The sequence below is a fragment of the Glycine soja genome, chromosome 2, assembly GCF_004193775.1.
Source record: "Glycine soja cultivar W05 chromosome 2, ASM419377v2, whole genome shotgun sequence".
In the NCBI taxonomy this organism is placed as follows: domain Eukaryota; kingdom Viridiplantae; phylum Streptophyta; class Magnoliopsida; order Fabales; family Fabaceae; genus Glycine; species Glycine soja.
Window position 1 is genome coordinate 47,700,531 of NC_041003.1, and position 16,928 is coordinate 47,717,458.

At 33.6% G+C, this 16,928-nt stretch overlaps 2 protein-coding genes across 4 annotated transcripts; one reads left to right on the forward strand and one right to left on the reverse strand.

The window, feature by feature from the left end:
• The first annotated feature begins 894 nt into the window (after positions 1 to 894).
• Positions 895 to 9,793, forward strand: LOC114400432 (serine/threonine-protein kinase TOUSLED-like). Of its 3 annotated transcripts, none has more exons than XM_028362881.1 (18): positions 895 to 1,934; positions 2,022 to 2,330; positions 2,846 to 2,935; positions 3,175 to 3,381; positions 3,935 to 3,985; positions 4,204 to 4,311; positions 4,396 to 4,440; positions 4,962 to 5,074; positions 5,822 to 5,888; positions 6,412 to 6,478; positions 6,864 to 6,961; positions 7,033 to 7,212; positions 7,582 to 7,792; positions 7,964 to 8,228; positions 8,410 to 8,464; positions 8,684 to 8,845; positions 9,344 to 9,435; positions 9,541 to 9,793. In XM_028362881.1, the coding sequence occupies exons 2-18, from the start codon at positions 2,103 to 2,105 to the stop codon at positions 9,545 to 9,547; spliced, it is 2,046 nt and encodes a 681-aa protein (XP_028218682.1). In that variant the 5' UTR covers positions 895 to 1,934; positions 2,022 to 2,102; the 3' UTR covers positions 9,548 to 9,793. The 3 variants fall into 3 exon arrangements, with proteins under 3 accessions (XP_028218682.1, XP_028218677.1, XP_028218688.1); XM_028362876.1 differs by having other exon boundaries at positions 2,085 to 2,330; XM_028362887.1 differs by having other exon boundaries at positions 2,085 to 2,330; positions 9,344 to 9,793.
• Positions 9,794 to 11,523: 1,730 nt separating this feature from the next.
• On the reverse strand, positions 11,524 to 15,813 carry LOC114400449 (rRNA-processing protein UTP23 homolog). Its single transcript, XM_028362900.1, has 7 exons — positions 15,712 to 15,813; positions 15,316 to 15,506; positions 15,076 to 15,156; positions 14,506 to 14,626; positions 12,942 to 13,256; positions 12,597 to 12,659; positions 11,524 to 11,893 (listed from the first exon to the last, which is right to left on the reverse strand). Exons 2-7 carry the CDS (start codon positions 15,504 to 15,506, stop codon positions 11,807 to 11,809), a joined length of 858 nt encoding a protein of 285 aa, XP_028218701.1. The 5' UTR covers positions 15,712 to 15,813; the 3' UTR covers positions 11,524 to 11,806.
• Between the last annotated feature and the right edge of the window lie 1,115 nt (positions 15,814 to 16,928).

Below are 16,928 nucleotides of genomic sequence, written 5' to 3' on the forward strand. Positions count from 1 at the left end.
TTTTGTGCTTATTAATGGATAAATGATAAGGGGCAAAATTTGTAAGTTTCTTATAAGTTGAGGGTAAAATGCACCAAATTAATTTGTTGGGAGTAAAATTGGTCAAAACTGAAAAAGTTTGAGGCATAAAGTACAATTAAACATTTTTTAAAAGTTACAATTGTTTTAATGAAATATGTTATCACTTCTATATCAATATATGTAAAGTCAATATATTATATATGATAGATATTAATTAATATCTTTTTGATTTAAATTCTCTTTTGATTCCTATAATTTTAAAATGGTACAATTTTGATTCTTTATTAATCTGCTGTCATCTTTTTTATTATAATTGCTGACATGACATTCATGTAATGATGTGGTATGGACATGTTAACATGATAAATGACCTAATAATTTAACATATATGTCAATGTGACATTAATAATGTATAAACATTATAGTAATGGTCATAATTTTGATCATTGATGTTATTTTAACATAATCATATCATTCATAACGCTAATATGTTAATGTCATATTATCACCAATAATTTTTGTTAAAAAATTGACAATAAGAGATAAATTCAGGGAAGAAAAAAATTTGTTAAATTTTATAAACATTGAGGACTAAATATACAATAAATTTTTTAAGGATCAAAATTACACCAACATAAGAATGAAAAGTAAATGTAAGCCTATTTTTTCAATCATAAATATTTTCTAACGTGACAAATCTGTTCAAGAATATTTACATGGTTATTCTACTCTGCTCAACAATATTGCCTTGCTCATTAACAAATGATGAGATACAACTAAACATAAATTTATAAGCAGTCTTATATAAATCTAAAAATTAATTTCACACACGTATATGGCTTTTCCCTTCTGTTTTCAACCGAGATTGATTGTGATGAGATGATGTTTCTGGTTTTGGACCGAGGGTAGTTCTTACAATATTCCTTTCTAGGGCTATACTATTATACCTAATGCTTCTCGAAGTCAAAAGGATTGTTACCATCCCTCTTGGCCCATTGGCAGCAATTTTCATAGATCCATGTCAATAGCAGTCACCAGTCACCACACACACATGATGTCACAATACCTGATTTTGGCCATCAATTAGTCCTTCAACAGTTTAACCTATCAATTATTCTTGCTTCTTTCTATTTGAACTTCAAATTTTTTTTTTCATGAAAGTCTCTTCAAGTTGGATATCACGAAAATGAGAAAACCTTTATTTTCTCTTCAAGTTGGATAATTGCACCCATCTATTTTTCACTATAAAATCTAGCATCCTCAAAGATTGAATTCAAAGCACCACTCTCATCTCAAAAGCAATAGGTAAGAAAAAAACTATCATCATTCATCACAATAATACCTCACTAGATTTAAAAAGCACAAATCTCACATCACACCACATTCAAACAGACACTAAATCCACATCATATCATATGTTTGCATCCCCTTTTTTTTTATCCCCTCCCTTTTAACTTCTCATGTACAGTTCTCCCATGTCCCAAATTTTTCACCCACAGAAACTTCTCTGACCAAAAAACAACACAACCCACAACAATTTCAAAATAACACATACCCAAAAAGAAAAAAACAGTCTTTATTACTCTCTTCTGTTATTGCAGTCATGCCTTTCTTCTTTCACAGTTCCAATATTCATTCTTCCCTCCCAAGCTTTTGATTATTCCACCACTTTACCTAACAACAAAACCCTAGATTTTCTCTTTCCAATCACTTAATTCTCCGAGTTCTTCACCCAAAAGGCAAAAGATACTCAAAATTCCCCCTTTTTATTTTTCCTTTCAATCATATCCCCTTCTCAATTCTCTGATTATCTGATTTATTCAACTGCTTCTGGCGTTTCCCCTTTGCATAAACCCCAACTTTCACGTGGGTCTCTGAAAAAATCTCACCTTTTCCTCTCTGATCACGAATGGGTATGGCCTAGTTCTACTCACATTTTTTTTTTCAAATAAAAGGAACCTTTTATTTTTTCTGAATGAGTTGGTTTTTTTTTTGGGCAGTTTGTTGTTGTTGTTGTTTATTGGGTTGAGATTTGAGAAGCATTTTTCTTTGTTGCAAAACAGTTTGCAGTTACAACAACAATGTCAGATGACATGCTCATTCATTTCTCATCCAACTCTTCCAACCAATCAGATCAGTCTCTGCCTACAAAGATTGCTAAGTTGGAAGCTCGAATGGTTGGTAAGGGTTCCTCCACCGCTGCTCAGCAATCAGGTTGGTCCTCTGCGTCTGTTCCTTCTGCTGGGAAATTTGGCGGAGCTGCTGAAAATTTGGCTGAACCATCCACTTCCAGTGATTCTGATGATGATGTGAGTTTTATTATCCCTATTTAGTGCAATGTGTGTGGGAATTTGACTGCATTTGTGAGGACTATTGTTGTTATGGTTTTAGCTTATTTGCTTAAGGTTTAAATATCGGTCACGGTCGCCGTTGCATTGGACAAATGCGGCTGATGCTGTCCCAATTGGAGGGTCGCGCTGCGGTCGTGGACAGTTAAAAAACCTTGATTTTGCAGCGCGAACCGTTTTTTAAAACCAATGCTTTTGTTGCCAGGGATTGTCAATGTTAATATAGAAGCTTCTCTTGTTTGATTTGTTTGTTTTGGTGGTTGATTGGTTGTGTATTTACCTATGGTTTAGGATATGATAAATGTGGGTGATACGTTTTGTGTTCTCTGCTGCTGTTTTTATGATGGTGACTTGACATGAAGATTATCAGTGTTGTGTGTTTATTAATGATCCTGAAAATCGGTAGATGTACGGAAATAAATTCCTATGATAACTTGACTGATTAGATTGTTGGTATCTTCGTATTTCTGTTCCAGAATGGTGGGAAATTCTTAATACAAGCCAACACTCAGAAACGCCAAAAACTTCAAGAAGATGGCAGCGCAAGTGTTTTTGAATGTGTTGAGGTTGGTTTTCGTGACTCCACATATACTCTTTGCTATAGTTATAGAATAGCTTCATCTCATGTTGAAATTTTAAAAAACAGCTACTCACTGGATGGGTTGCTTTTTTTTAAAGGTCTTGTTCTTATCATCTTCTCTTTCCAGTATTTTGATGACTTTATTGACCACTTGTAGGAAGTGTACTTTTTGTCTCAGAAATTGGTCGTCTAGTTGTTTCCAACTTAAAATATTTTACATATCAGGTTGTTACCGATGGAAGGCAAACTAGTTTGGAGGCTGTGGAGACGAAAAATAATATTGATGTGAATAGAAAGAAACATGGCCGTGGAAGAGGGAGTTCTGGTTCAGGTAGAGGCCGTGGTTCCAGAGTTACTGATCAGACCAAAACACCAATTTCTCCACCAACTGTTTTGGCTTCAAATGGTCACATTGAGAATGTATACCATAAAGTATGCTCCTTCCTATGAAATGTTGGAATTGTAATTTGTCAATTGTCCCTATCAGTTTTTTTTTCTAAACTGGTCTTTTCAATTGTGACTATATATCTGTAGTCTATACATGATTGCTGCATAGTTGCACAACTGTGTCTTCTTTAACTGTTTTTTAATGGAGACCTGAAATTTAAACTTCTTGGCTTAAAGAATTAACAGCTGGAAGGACTGATTGTGTCATCCGTAGTCTGTAGCTGATAGGAAATTTGATTGCATTGGTCTTGGTGCCCCCTTTTGCTGCTTGGTTTTTTTTTGAATGCTTACTCAATATCAGTGTAATGTCTTTTAATTTTTTAAATCATTCTCTGTATTCTCTGATTAGCAAGGTTTATTTGACCTTTTTGTCTGGTTGCATCTTTTAGCTCTTGGTTATGCAAATTGGAACCTTTCCTGATTCCTATGAATAGAATATTCATAAGTTTAAGAACGTTATATTGCTTGAGCAATTAAGTTTACAGATTGAACATTTATGCCGTACTCCTCTCCCTATAGAGCTCATATTTATTTGCAGGATGGTAGACTCAGTGATCAGTTTCATAGTGATAATTCTGCTTCATTAGAGGTACAGATTTTACCTAATTCCACTTGTAAATTTTATGGTCATTAAAATAATATGTGGCTTTGTATGAAAATAATTAGAAGTTTGATATGACTTATTTCATTTCTACCTCCCTCCAACAGATCCTAATGACATTGTTGACACTTTAACTATTTATTGTTTTATTGCAGTATCAGAACCTTGTAATTTTTCTATTTTTTTTCATCTCTATCTTCAATTAGGAGGACGTTGCATCTTTACAAGCAAAAGTTGTTGCATTGGAGGAGGAATTGCGCAAATCAAAGCAAGAGACCGCTGATTATCAAAATCTTTATCGACAGTTAGAAAAGGTATATGTATAATATAATCAAATACTAAACTCACAATTGTTTATCAGAAGCATGTTTTCTGAATCTTGATTTTGGCATATGCAGGAACTGAAGGAGCTGAATGATCATGAACAGAAAATGAAGCCTAAGGTGTGATTATTCTCAGCTTTTGATTACTCGGTAGTTATAATTAGAGTTTCCATGTTGAATCTATCAGAATATTTCATTCCTAATTATGTACATGTTATTTAAAATATAGAGTACTGGCTGTCATCGTGGTGCATGCAACAGAGTGCATACACTGAATCTTAGTTTGTTTGAATTCTATATGCAAAAACGAACTAGAAATCTTAGAAGCTCCTTGTTGATACAAGCATGCTGGTGCCAGGGTCCCACTCTTCTAAAGTAAGCTTCTTATTTTAGAGAGTAAAGTAAGCAATATCAGTCGTTGATAGTACATGCACATGCATGTGTTGGAATATTAAAGTATTAAACGTTGATTTTCTCATTCTCATCAACGATTGATGTTTCTTACTTTACCTTTACTCACTTTAGAAGAGCCCTCTGCTACCACTCCCTCCCCTCCCCCAACTAAATAGTTAATGAGCATTCTTTGTACCATGCATCAATTAAGCAGCAGCGTATTAACATTTGATCCTTCTGTTTTGTAGAGAATGAAAATAATATCTGACTTGCTGATATCCGTTTCAAAGGCTGAGAGACAAGAAGCAAGGTTGAAAGTACGGCAAGACTCATTGAGACTTGGAAATGTTGGTGTAATCAGGTATGCATGGATCATTTTAAGAAATTACATAATTATCAATCTCAGATAGCACAGAGTACCCCAAAACCACTCTAGCAGGATAACAGATAGTGGGATGACTTATATTGTGAAATTTTAGTTACAAGTTCAATAACTTATATATGGACTTATATAAATTACCCAAAATTAGAGACATTCATATGCTTGCAATAAAGAACAGAGAACTGAGATAAAATCATGAAAGACCCATGTGATAGTGTTTACTGCAAGAAAATGAAAGGGAAAAAAATCTTTAAGAGAGAGCAGTGAGAGAGTGAACTGAACAGAAACAACATAACAGAGCAAGGCTGGAAACACCAAGAAGGTGCACCTGAGAGAGTGCCAAAGAATAGTGGGTCATGTTCCAGAGACACAAGGACACAATTGTTTTAGAATAGGGTTTCAATTTTGAACCCCAAATAAGGGTAGCAAAATCATGAAATTGTCCCCCCCAAATAAACCTTAAAAGATGCAGTATTGTGGGGATACACAATGGCTTTCAACCATTAATCAAAGTTGCGCCCACTAATTCTGTGAATAGCCGCAAATGCGGTTGTAATTCTCACTGCTCCACATGTGACAGTGATCTGCGACACCAAGGGCTTCAACGGAACGGCCAATAGCTGCAATGCAATGCAACTGTGCTATAGCACACAATTGAAAACTCTGAGAAATTATATTTAATATCATATTTTTTTAATTTCTTATTAGTTCAATTATGAATTGTAGAGCTGGAACTGTCATATCCGAGACCTGGGAAGATGGTCAAGCTTTAAAGGATCTGAATGCCCAGCTTGTATGTCCCATTTCCTTTCTCCTCCTTCATGAATTTTTTCTTTTTAATTTTTGTACTGGAGATTGTTATTGATTGGGATCAATTTATCAGATTCAACTAGGATTTATTGTGAGATTTGTTCTTATTTAGGAATTATTATAACAGACAATTTTTAGGATTCTGATTCTTTCCTTATTTAATGTGATGAATATCACCCGAATTGGTTGTTTCTGATTGAACATTTCATAGTTCAATACAATTAAACTGTCATTATCTGAAGACATTTTCATGTTTTATTTGTGCAGTGAAGTATCATGCTTTTTACTAACCTTCTTAGATTATAAAATATAAATATTATTAAACCTGAACCTTTTTGCTTCAGTTGGACAGATGACTGAATACAATTATAGCACAGGGTATATAATGTCAATGTTACCATAACTTCTGTCTGTTAGTTTTTGTCAATTGAAACCTTGCCTATGTTGATAGTTTGCATAGTGATACCATGAATTCCTTTTCCTCACCATTCTTTGTTTTTCCCCAGAAACAACTAATAGAAACAAAGGAGGCAATCGAGCGGCAGCGCAAGTTATTGAAGAAAAAACAATCTGGTAAATTCTGTTTCCTTTTTTCTTTTAGCACTTATCACCTAAAATTGGGGAAGAAGGGTTGATGGGACCAAATTTGGGACTGTCCTTTTCACTTCTCCATCGCCCTCTTATACCAGTCATCTGTATGAACATTCCATCCATCTTGCTAAATTTCTACATTAAGTACTTTGTATATATTGACTTTCAATAGCTTTACTAGATATGCACAAATCGTGACCGACCATAGTCCATATGCTCCTTAAGATTGCCTAATGGATATCTGGATACTATCAATATCTGTTTCACGCTATCGGATACTGCTAGACTGTCTTGTAATATATTACTCTGCTCCATGTGTTAATAATGTGTGTTTTGTTTTTTGTTTGGGCCTTCTCTCTGGTTGAAGATAAGGGTGATGGAACAGCAGATGCAGAGGCTGGATTACCAGAAGATATTCTAATTCATGATGAGATCTACAAATCTCGATTAGCTAGCCTTAAAAGAGTAAGTTAATATTTCTGCTGGTCCGATTGTTTCTTTCCTCTTTATGTTTCTAATAGCAGGAAAATGTTCAGGAAGAAGAAAATATTTTGCGGGAGAGAGAACGATATGAAATAGAGAAGGGGAGGTTAATTCGTGAAATGAAACGTATACGAGATGAAGATGGTTCGCGGTTTAACAACTTTCAGATTCTAAATCATCGCTATGCCCTTCTTAACCTTCTTGGAAAAGGAGGATTCAGTGAGGTGTACAAGGTCAGATCAGAACCATCAAAAAGTATAATAATAATCATCTGATCATATTGATATTATTTTAGCAAGAGAAATGCCAACAACACACTCTAACACACTTTTATAAACTATTTATTGTTGGCTGAAAATTATTAGAACTCACAAAATTGTGGATCAATATTTAACATATTCCCGCTAATGATTTTAAAGTTTGCAATAAATTTTAACTAATAAATTAATAATAGAAAGTGTATTGCTAGCACTCCTCTTTTAGCAAATATTATACAAGGTTTTGAGAAACTAAAACCAGAATCTAGGAAATTACTTGGCCTATATTGGCAATTGTAAATAAATACCTTTTTGCTGTGATTTGAAGTAAGAAATTTCCTGCAGGCTTTTGACTTGGTTGAGCATAGATATGTTGCATGCAAGCTTCATGGTTTAAATGCTCAATGGAGTGAAGAGAAGAAGCAAAGCTACATACGCCATGCAATTCGGGAGTATAATATTCACAAGACTCTTGTACATCGTCACATTGTTCGTTTATGGGACATTTTTGAGATTGATCAAAACACATTTTGCACCGTTCTAGAGTATTGTAGTGGTATGCACTGTTGTTGATTCACTTGATTGTTTTATGAAGCTCATTATTTTGATTTGTTTTTACAGACTCTAAATGTTGCTTTGAAGTTTTAACCTGAATGACTTCACTGTTTTCATTTGATTTCCTGTTTTTCCTACCCCTTTGCCCTTTGACGCTCCTTTATTCTTCCAGGGAAAGATCTTGATGCTGTCCTCAAGGCAACACCTATATTACCCGAGAGGGAGGCTAAGGTCATCATAGTTCAAATTTTTCAAGGCCTTATTTACATGAATAAAAGAGCACAGAAGATTATCCATTATGATTTGAAGCCTGGAAATGTTCTGTTTGATGAGCTTGGTGTTGCCAAAGTGACTGATTTTGGTCTTAGTAAGATAGTGGAGGATGATGTGGGATCCCAGGGCATGGAACTTACATCCCAGGGAGCTGGAACATACTGGTAAGTGGTGAAAATCTTTGTTGGAATCCAAAATTTGAAGTGGTCCAAGTTTGTATGTTTAAAGCTTAACTCTCCTCAATCTGACTTAACCTTTGAAGCTCCTATTAATGTTTCCTTGAGATTCCCATATTTACTTTCGTAAAATCTCCTATGCATTCTTCTTTTCTTTTTCTATTTGCAGGTATTTACCTCCTGAATGCTTTGAGCTCAGCAAGACACCTCTTATATCATCAAAGGTCAATAATTTTCTAAGTTGTAAATACATGGATAAATTTTATGTTTATTTTATTATTGTTATTATTCTCACTCTCAATCACTTTGGTCAAAGGATATTTCACTTTGACGCAAGTGTCACAATGGTTTGGATTGCAAATAACTAACCCTTGGATCATCACCTTAACATATTTTTTTTTGTCATTTGGCTCTTGTATTTTCTAACACTTTGTGGAAAACAGGTTGATGTCTGGTCTGCTGGAATTTTGTATTATCAAATCCTCTTTGGCCGACGTCCTTTTGGGCATGACCAAACACAAGAGAGAATACTTCGTGAAGACACAATTATTAAGGCACGCAAGGTTGAATTTCCTTCTAGACCTACCATTTCTAATGAGGCAAAGGTGAGTTGCACCCTTTTCTGATAATTGCTGCTCATGACTGATTGTTCTTTGGCCTTATCTGTATTTATTTTTGGGTGTTATTAATGAATGCCCCAAGTGCATTGATTGAGGAACCAATAAATGATTTTTTTTTTGGAAATCACAATGAGGTGAACTAGAAATCATGGTTCGTGTATTAATATGTTTTAATAAAAACTTTCCACTTTTGATTTCTTAATCAGTGCACTTGCCTTTATTTTATTCTAATTTTCAGTGATGTACACAACTATTCTTCTTGTAAGGTTATATTATGGTAATTTCCAAAAGAGAACTATCCAACTTTATTTCATCTGCAAGTGTAGAAAGGTGGTTGTTTCCATTAAAGACCTCAAATATATACATGCTTATATCTGGTTTACAGTTTCTATGTTTAGCTGTAGAAAGAAAATAGTACCTACTATCTACAATACTGTCAAACCTGACAATTGTCTGTGCTGTATCTACAATTTTTTTGGTCAGGATTTTATTCGACGGTGTCTAACATATAACCAGGCTGAGAGACCAGATGTATTAACCATTGCTCAAGACCCATATCTCACTTTCTCAAAAAAGTAATGGCATTCATTTACATGGCTTCATTATCCAGACTCCACTTAGAAAGAATGGAGGATCTCATCTTCTAACTTCAGTTACTGAATCTGTTAAATTTTGTATAGGTTGTAAAGATTTTGTAATCTTGTCAATGAGGCAGAGAGGGGGGTTTCCCCATTCTGAAAGAGAGTCTAGTTATTTTCATGCATCATCTTTTGGTTCCAAGTATGGGGGAGCAAATGGCATGTGGATTTGATTTGACCTCAAAAAGGGTCAGTAAGTATAGGTACTCACTCGCAAGTGAGAAAGCTTGTGTTATTTTTTCAATACTCTTGCTCCTAAATATAGGATTTTAATGCATTTTGATTGGCTACTTTATCTTCTTTTTTTCCCACCAAGCTATTAAGTTGTGGAGGGAGAGCTATTTTATTTTAAGGATGTTTTAAAGGTTTCTCTTACATTTGGCTACCGGAATCGTATATGGTGTGTTACATACTAACCAAAAGAAAACTAATCAATATGTGGGGGGCATCATGAAGAGTTAGATAGCTTTTTTTAGGATGATATGATTTTTGAGTTACTAAAACAAAATATAAAAATATATTATGATTGAAATTAGTTAGTGGAGCTGGGAGCACGTGTGGAGAAACACGATTTCATGCCAATGTTGGGCTCAAACGTTGCCGTTAAGGATGATGTGGAAGGCTGCCTTCAACCGGTGTTGGCAAGGCACGTGGAGGGGTTGATGGAAGGGAAGGAGGTGAAGTGGTGGGTGGAGGAGAGTGAACGGTTGAAAAGGTTTGTTGATGAGAAGAATCTGGTTGAAAGGAGGTTAAACTGTTAAAGGAGTTTGAGTCTACAATGAAGTATTTATAAGAGGATGGTGTCTGAAATAGGTCTTCATAAGTATATATAGGTAATACAAAAACATTCCAGAATATCTGTTCTGAAATAAGATATAGAATACGTTTTCAAAGAATAGATTTTCAGGTTACCTGTATACTTCTAGAATAGGTAATTCAAAAACCTATTCTAGAATACCAATTCCATAATACAATTTTCATATTCCAAAACAGGTTTTGGGATTACCTATAACTTTCCAAAATAATCATTCCATAATTAGGAAGGATAATTGGAAAATTTAAAAACATTTGGGGTGCAAGAAGCAAAAAATGGAGTGCAGGAAACAATTAGCCGAATTTTCGGCCCAGTACAAATCGCGCTAAATATCACAATTAAAAATAGTTGTCCCATTAAGACCTAACAGAAATTAGAATGGAAGTTGTCTGTGTTATGAATTCCTTGAAATAACATTGAGCGGCAGTTGGATCCATTTAATATCTTAATTTCAATAAATTTCTCAATAAACTCTTATAAAAATAAAATAAATCAAAGTATAGTATAAAAAGGGTGTTTCATAATTAAAGAATAAATAATAATATAGATGTAAGATTGATTTGATGGTAAAAAAAAGGAGGAAAAAGATAATAAATTTGAATCGTCCAATAATAAAAATTAACCAACTAATATTTATTAATAAAAATAAATAAATACATATACTAATTCTATAAAAGTTTTTCTACCGTCATTAAATGAAAAATATCATCTACAGTATGTTTATTAATTTGGCTTGATTATTTCCTGTTCTCTAATTTTTTTTAAAATTCTATTTAATCCTCTTATTATTTAAAGGTTCAAATATGTTTAGTATTATTAAAAATAGTTCATTTAAGTCCTTTTTTTAAAAAAAAATCAATTAGGTCCTTAACAGAATCGATTTGGTCCCATTTTTCTTTAACTTGCTCCAACTTTTTTTAAAAATAAGACCACCAAACATATATGTTTATGTTGACAAATATTTATGCATTTAATGTTGCCCCAAGTTTACTGCAAGATATGCAGTCGAATGACAATTTTAATTGTTAACAACTATTAAATTAGCAAATAATTTCATAGATATGAAAAACGCTATGATAATCAATTGTATTTTATTTATTTATTTGAGTCTTTGTTCAAGTATTCCCAAAGACATAACTATGAAAATAATCCCTCAAGTCAGGGTAGTAATTAGGTAAACTCCCCTCTGCGATGACTTATGATTCAAAACATTACCATTGCAAGTAAAATTCATTTAGATCATAATCATAAATATCAGAAGCAATTTTGTGACCAACGGCTATTTGGGTATCCATAGTTAAGTAAAAATACGATCGCCAGCAAAATAGAAACAGTATAAAATTCAACATGCAACTAATCTAGATACACTTTCCCCTCCCATGTCAGCATGGATCAAAAGTAAAACTTGCTTTTCTCTCCACTCAACAGAAGCAGTAAAGTCAAGAAGCTCTCTAAAAATTCCTATTTGTAACTGTATATATAAAAAAGATCCACCTAACTGCCTGTTTCTGTTGGCATTTTCCGTCTCTGTGACCTCTTTCTTTTCCTACTTCTCTTCACTGAGTTGTCTCCATCTGTTTCCTGCATAAGAGCAAAACAATTAATGAAGATCTAACAAATCTCTAGGAAATAGTTTATTTTCAGAGGATTGTAAAATTAATTTAAAATATATAACACCGAGGCTGAAGCATTCTAAACATGCTAATGCAATTTAGAATTTAATCGCAGAATCACAACGAACAGTTAAATAGGAACTATACTTGCATCGATATCTAAATTGTTTTATGGAGTTCCAAAACAACTAATAATGTTCTGGCACATCATTAGATTACAATGTACAAAACATTACACTGGCAGTGGATTAAATTCAAACTCAAAAGTTTTCTTGTTTTATGCATGTATGGTCATCAAACGGTCAGTTGTAAGTTACATGATCAATAGAAAAAAATAGCATGAAGTATATAGTTCACATGTGTATATTAGAAACATCTAGAATATTAGCATTTTGTATTTAAAAAATACATTATATAGCCAAGAAGCTGTAATCTGAACTTCAGGATTAATCAAGATTCAAGTGTAAAAAAAAACTAGGTAAAATGAGTCAAAGTATGGTTTTAATCTGAATGGTTGTGATACCAACACGAATCAAACTCATTTAATGATTTCACAATTATGATGGAAACTTTACCCAGATGGTGAATCAAAATTAAATCCAAAGTTTACAAGCCAGGTAGGAGTTATACATGCTCCAATTGAAAAAACATATAAATTTTGCTAACCCTACCTTCAAAGGACCAATATTTTGTTTTTCACTTTTCTTCTTCTTGCATGAAAGTGGGTTCGGGCCCTGCAAAGTTAAAAAGCAGTATTATACTAAAGGGAAATCATAAGCTGCTAAGAGTAATACAGCTTTACTCAAGTTAACTAAAACTTATGTCAAATTTAAGTGCACTTGTAAATTAACTAGGCCATCTTTCTACACAAAATGCATCCAAAACTGCACACGCACATATTACAAAGAAATTAATTGTTTGCATAAACGTTTCAAGTCTATATAAACAATTAACCACTGAATATGGTAACCAAACTCAAGCTAGGAAACAGATACAGCACAAGGGTAAATTATAACCTTAGCTCTTTTTCTCTTGAACTGAGGTTTATCCTTGATTTCCATATGATTCCTTGCAGTAATACCCTTCTTTACTGCCTGCACATTTATGGTCTGATCTTCTGAATCGTCATTTTCCATTATTTGAGAAATGGAATGGTTAGCTTCCTCACCAGTCAATCTATTCATTACCCTATCCTTAAATATCTGGTACTCCTTCTGAGTCATATGCAATCGTCCTTCTTCAGAAGTTTTGACATATTGCCGCTGAAATGCAGATGGAGATTCAAGGAAAAGAGCATTTCTAAGACCAAATATGAGAGGCACACCAGGTACCTGCAACAAGCAGATTAAGAAGAATAAATGTAGGTCTAAGTGTACAATTCTACACATCTTGCATCGCTAAAGCACTTCAAATTTTGACATAAATAACCAGAAGTTTTCATTTTTTTTTCTTTAATGGGAAAAGCACCATACTCAATCAGAAACAAAAGAAGTGCACAAATAACACATATGAAGGTAGTTCTTTAATGGCACAAATAGAAACCCTGGCTGAATACTGAAACACAACCATTTAAAATTCATAATGTAACAAACCAGAAATGAAAGAATCATTGGATAGACATCAAGACAGGAAGATGTTAAAGAATTTTGTACTCAACCACTCTAACAAGAAATAACTACTAGAAATGCTCTACACTTCTATCAAGGCATAATCAACCATGAGACAAGAAGCTGGATGGATTGTTCATTGAAAGCTAGCAGATGACTCAATCAGTAACACCAAGTTGGAAGATACTTCACACATTTAGGCAAGGTGATGCAACCACAATGGGTTGAATAGGATTAGAAATGGGAAGATGATAGAACTGGATCAGAATATAGAAGGTGTTTATTGACAGAAAATCTCTATCAATGGATCTGTATCAAATAGAATGAAAGATATGAAACGAGAGTATGAAGATAAAAAGATAATGCAGATGCACTAAACAAGGTACTGTCTCCTTGTTTCCCCACAATTCAACCATAGCAACTGTTTTCAAAAATTGTTTTTAGTTTTGGGTCTAACCAGAAGTTCCATATTCAAAATGCTAGATTGGACAAGACATAAATTCTCCAAGATTGTTATTTAACTGCCAATTAAATACCAAGCTCATGAGTTACATCAATCAGTAACCCATCTTCCACAGATAGCAACATTAAATTAATGCTCAATTCAAATCCACCACATCTCACTAACCAAGGTTTTCAGATAAATGTCTTTGCTCAGTTAATGAGTTTCAACAAGCTTTAGGTGTTATAACAGAATGAAAAGATACGAGTAACAACTGTCTTTCAGAGTATCAATATAAATATATTTTTCAATATTGAAAATAAGTTCGCCACCAAGAACCTAACATAAAGACAAATGTATTCTAAGTCCGACAGGTAGAAATGATTCTTTCAAGGTGGATATCATTAAAAAATATAGCTCATCAATTAAACAAATTTTACCACAGTTACAAAGAAAATATTAAAAAGAAAAACATATCTAACCATTGGAATCAACATTAAAAATATATAATATTTTATAAACGTAACAAACCTCTTGCAACTTTTTCCGCAGGTCAGTGTCCTGACTAGCAACAAAGAAATGCTCAGAGTTTTTTCCTCCAACAACCTCCATGATGCAAGCATCTGCACTCTTACATTTTTCATGCTCACATCTGCAAATTGGAGTAAAATCAAAGTAATGGCCAGTTCCACAGCAATACCAGCGCTCAAATATCTCAAAACCCAAATAAACAAACAAGAAACAACAATGATCCTGACTAGTAGTCCACTTAAAGACTATCAGATGCTGATTATTAGGACTAAAGATACAACATTGCTTCAAATTAGGGAGCCTTTTAACATAACATTTCACTCAGAATCATAAAAAATAACATTAACCAGTAGTCATGTATGACCAGTTCAGTCCAAATTTCAAATATACAAAAATACACAATGATCAAAGAGGTACCAAACTATCAAAAATAACAAGCTAAGTACTCTGATTCTGGTTATTTGATTTGGCATTGCCTATCGTACATATACATATCATTGAAACTAAAAAAAAAAGTTAAGGAAATAATTAATTTAACACCATACGTGCTCCAGCTGTAAGGTGAATTACCTTGCAACTATAAGTTTATGAGCTGCCTCCAGAGCCTCAGAATACGAGCTACCGAGTCGATTCAACTCAGCTAGAACACATCTGCATAATCTCCATCCAAACCCCAAATTAACAACGAAAAAAAAAGGATCCAAATCGAAACAAATACAAATTTATAGATCCTACCAACGAGGTTGAGTTGAGCTAAGAAAAAAATGTTAATAAATCTACTTTAAACATAGAGAGGGGGAAAAAAAGAACCTTGTTGTGTAGAGCTTGACCGTAGCACTGAGAACATTGCCAATGGCCGTGTCAGCAGGGGTTATTCGATTCACAAGAAGGTGATGCACGAATGTGCCATCACATAGAACCTTGAAAGGCTTCCGAAAACCGAAGCAAGCAGTGTAAAACGTCAAAATCTTCCTATGCCTCTTCTGCTTTTTCACCTTCATCTGCAACAATGCATAACAACACAATCTCAGGAATTAGCTCGGAAATTTAATCGGCATTATTAGACCATTCAAATTTTGCATATACGCCAATCATAAACTGGTTTCAGTCAGAACCATAACCACAATTTTTGGTAAAATAAACTTTTTTCACATGATCGAGGATGGAGTAAGGTGGAAGAGAATATAAAATGAGTTTGGCATATACTTTTTTCCGTCGACCACAGAGTCACGGCGTAGCAGCTTTAGGTTAGGGTTGTGTGTTGGGGGGACGAAGCTATGCCGCCAGTACGAGGATGCGTAAGATAACACGTATTATTCAATTAGAATTTTAAAAGATTTTTTTTTATAAAATAATCTTTTGATATTTGATTATAATTTTTTAAATTATATAAATAGATTCTGTGATATTTCTTAAAAAATAGGATTTTTTAAGAAATTAATAAAATTTGATAAAATTTAACTAAACTATTGTTAGGTATTTAAAAATATATAAATTTTATCTAATTTTTTTTAAAAAAATACTCTATTGTCATCCAAAACCTTACTATTTTCTTAGACTCTTTTTTTTTCTTTTTTTTTTTGACCATCTAGACTTTCCTATTTCACATTTCACTTAACTTCTTATCTTCTCCTTATTAAAAGACAATTTAATTTCTTATCTTCTCTTTATTAAAAGACAATATAAAATTTCTCAAAATATATTTTAAAGAATTGATTTAAAAAAAATCAGCATTTGAATAGAGAATTTTAAATAAAAAAAATAATTTATCAGATAATTTTATTTTTTATCTAAATATAAAATTTTAAAAATAAAAGAACTTTAATTAAATTATTTGAAATTCTTACTCTAAAGAAATTCACAACTAGTAGTAATTGAAATTAGCGTAGCAAGGCTTTATAGTGTATATAAGTATGTTGGAAGAGCTCATGCTTGTCATGATTGGTTGTTGATGAGTATTGGTGTTCCAATTTGTGGTGTTGGGCTTTGTTGTTTCGATGACCATGGCTGTTGAGGGCGGGGTTTGGCATTTTGTGGGCAAATTTTTTAAATTAGGTTACTTTTAGAAACTAATTCTTAAAAAGGGACTGTTTTGAAATTTTTTTCAGGGGGTCTGTTTTTGAAGGGGACTCACCAGTGGGGTTGGCGAGTTGGACACGTGGCGGCGCCTGGTGGACTTGCCAGTGGAGTTGGCGAGTTGCTGTCCACGTGGCGGGTCCCACCACTCGTACTGACGAAATGTTTTTTTACGAATTTTTTTTTTTAACTTCAAACGGGTATAACTTTTGATAGGAATGTCCGTTTGAGGCCCATAATATGTCAAAATGCTCGAAATTGAATGAAGAATCCCTTGGCAAATTCCCGAAGGGGATTTGATCAACTCATTTTCCCAAAAAATGAATTTAAGATTCAACCACCCATTT

Excerpts from the sequence above, each read along its gene's own strand:
- LOC114400432 (XM_028362881.1), top strand. The coding sequence starts at position 2,103 with ATGTCAGATGACATGCTCATTCATTTCTCATCCAACTCTTCCAACCAA. Across the intron at positions 2,936-3,174 it reads GTGTTTTTGAATGTGTTGAG|GTTGTTACCGATGGAAGGCA; the intron begins GTTGGTTTTCGT and ends TTTACATATCAG. Across the intron at positions 7,213-7,581 it reads GATTCAGTGAGGTGTACAAG|GCTTTTGACTTGGTTGAGCA; the intron begins GTCAGATCAGAA and ends AATTTCCTGCAG.
- LOC114400449 (XM_028362900.1), bottom strand. The coding sequence starts at position 15,506 with ATGAAGGTGAAAAAGCAGAAGAGGCATAGGAAGATTTTGACGTTTTAC. Across the intron at positions 14,627-15,075 it reads CATAAACTTATAGTTGCAAG|ATGTGAGCATGAAAAATGTA; the intron begins GTAATTCACCTT and ends TCCAATTTGCAG. Across the intron at positions 13,257-14,505 it reads TGCGGAAAAAGTTGCAAGAG|GTACCTGGTGTGCCTCTCAT; the intron begins GTTTGTTACGTT and ends TGCTTGTTGCAG.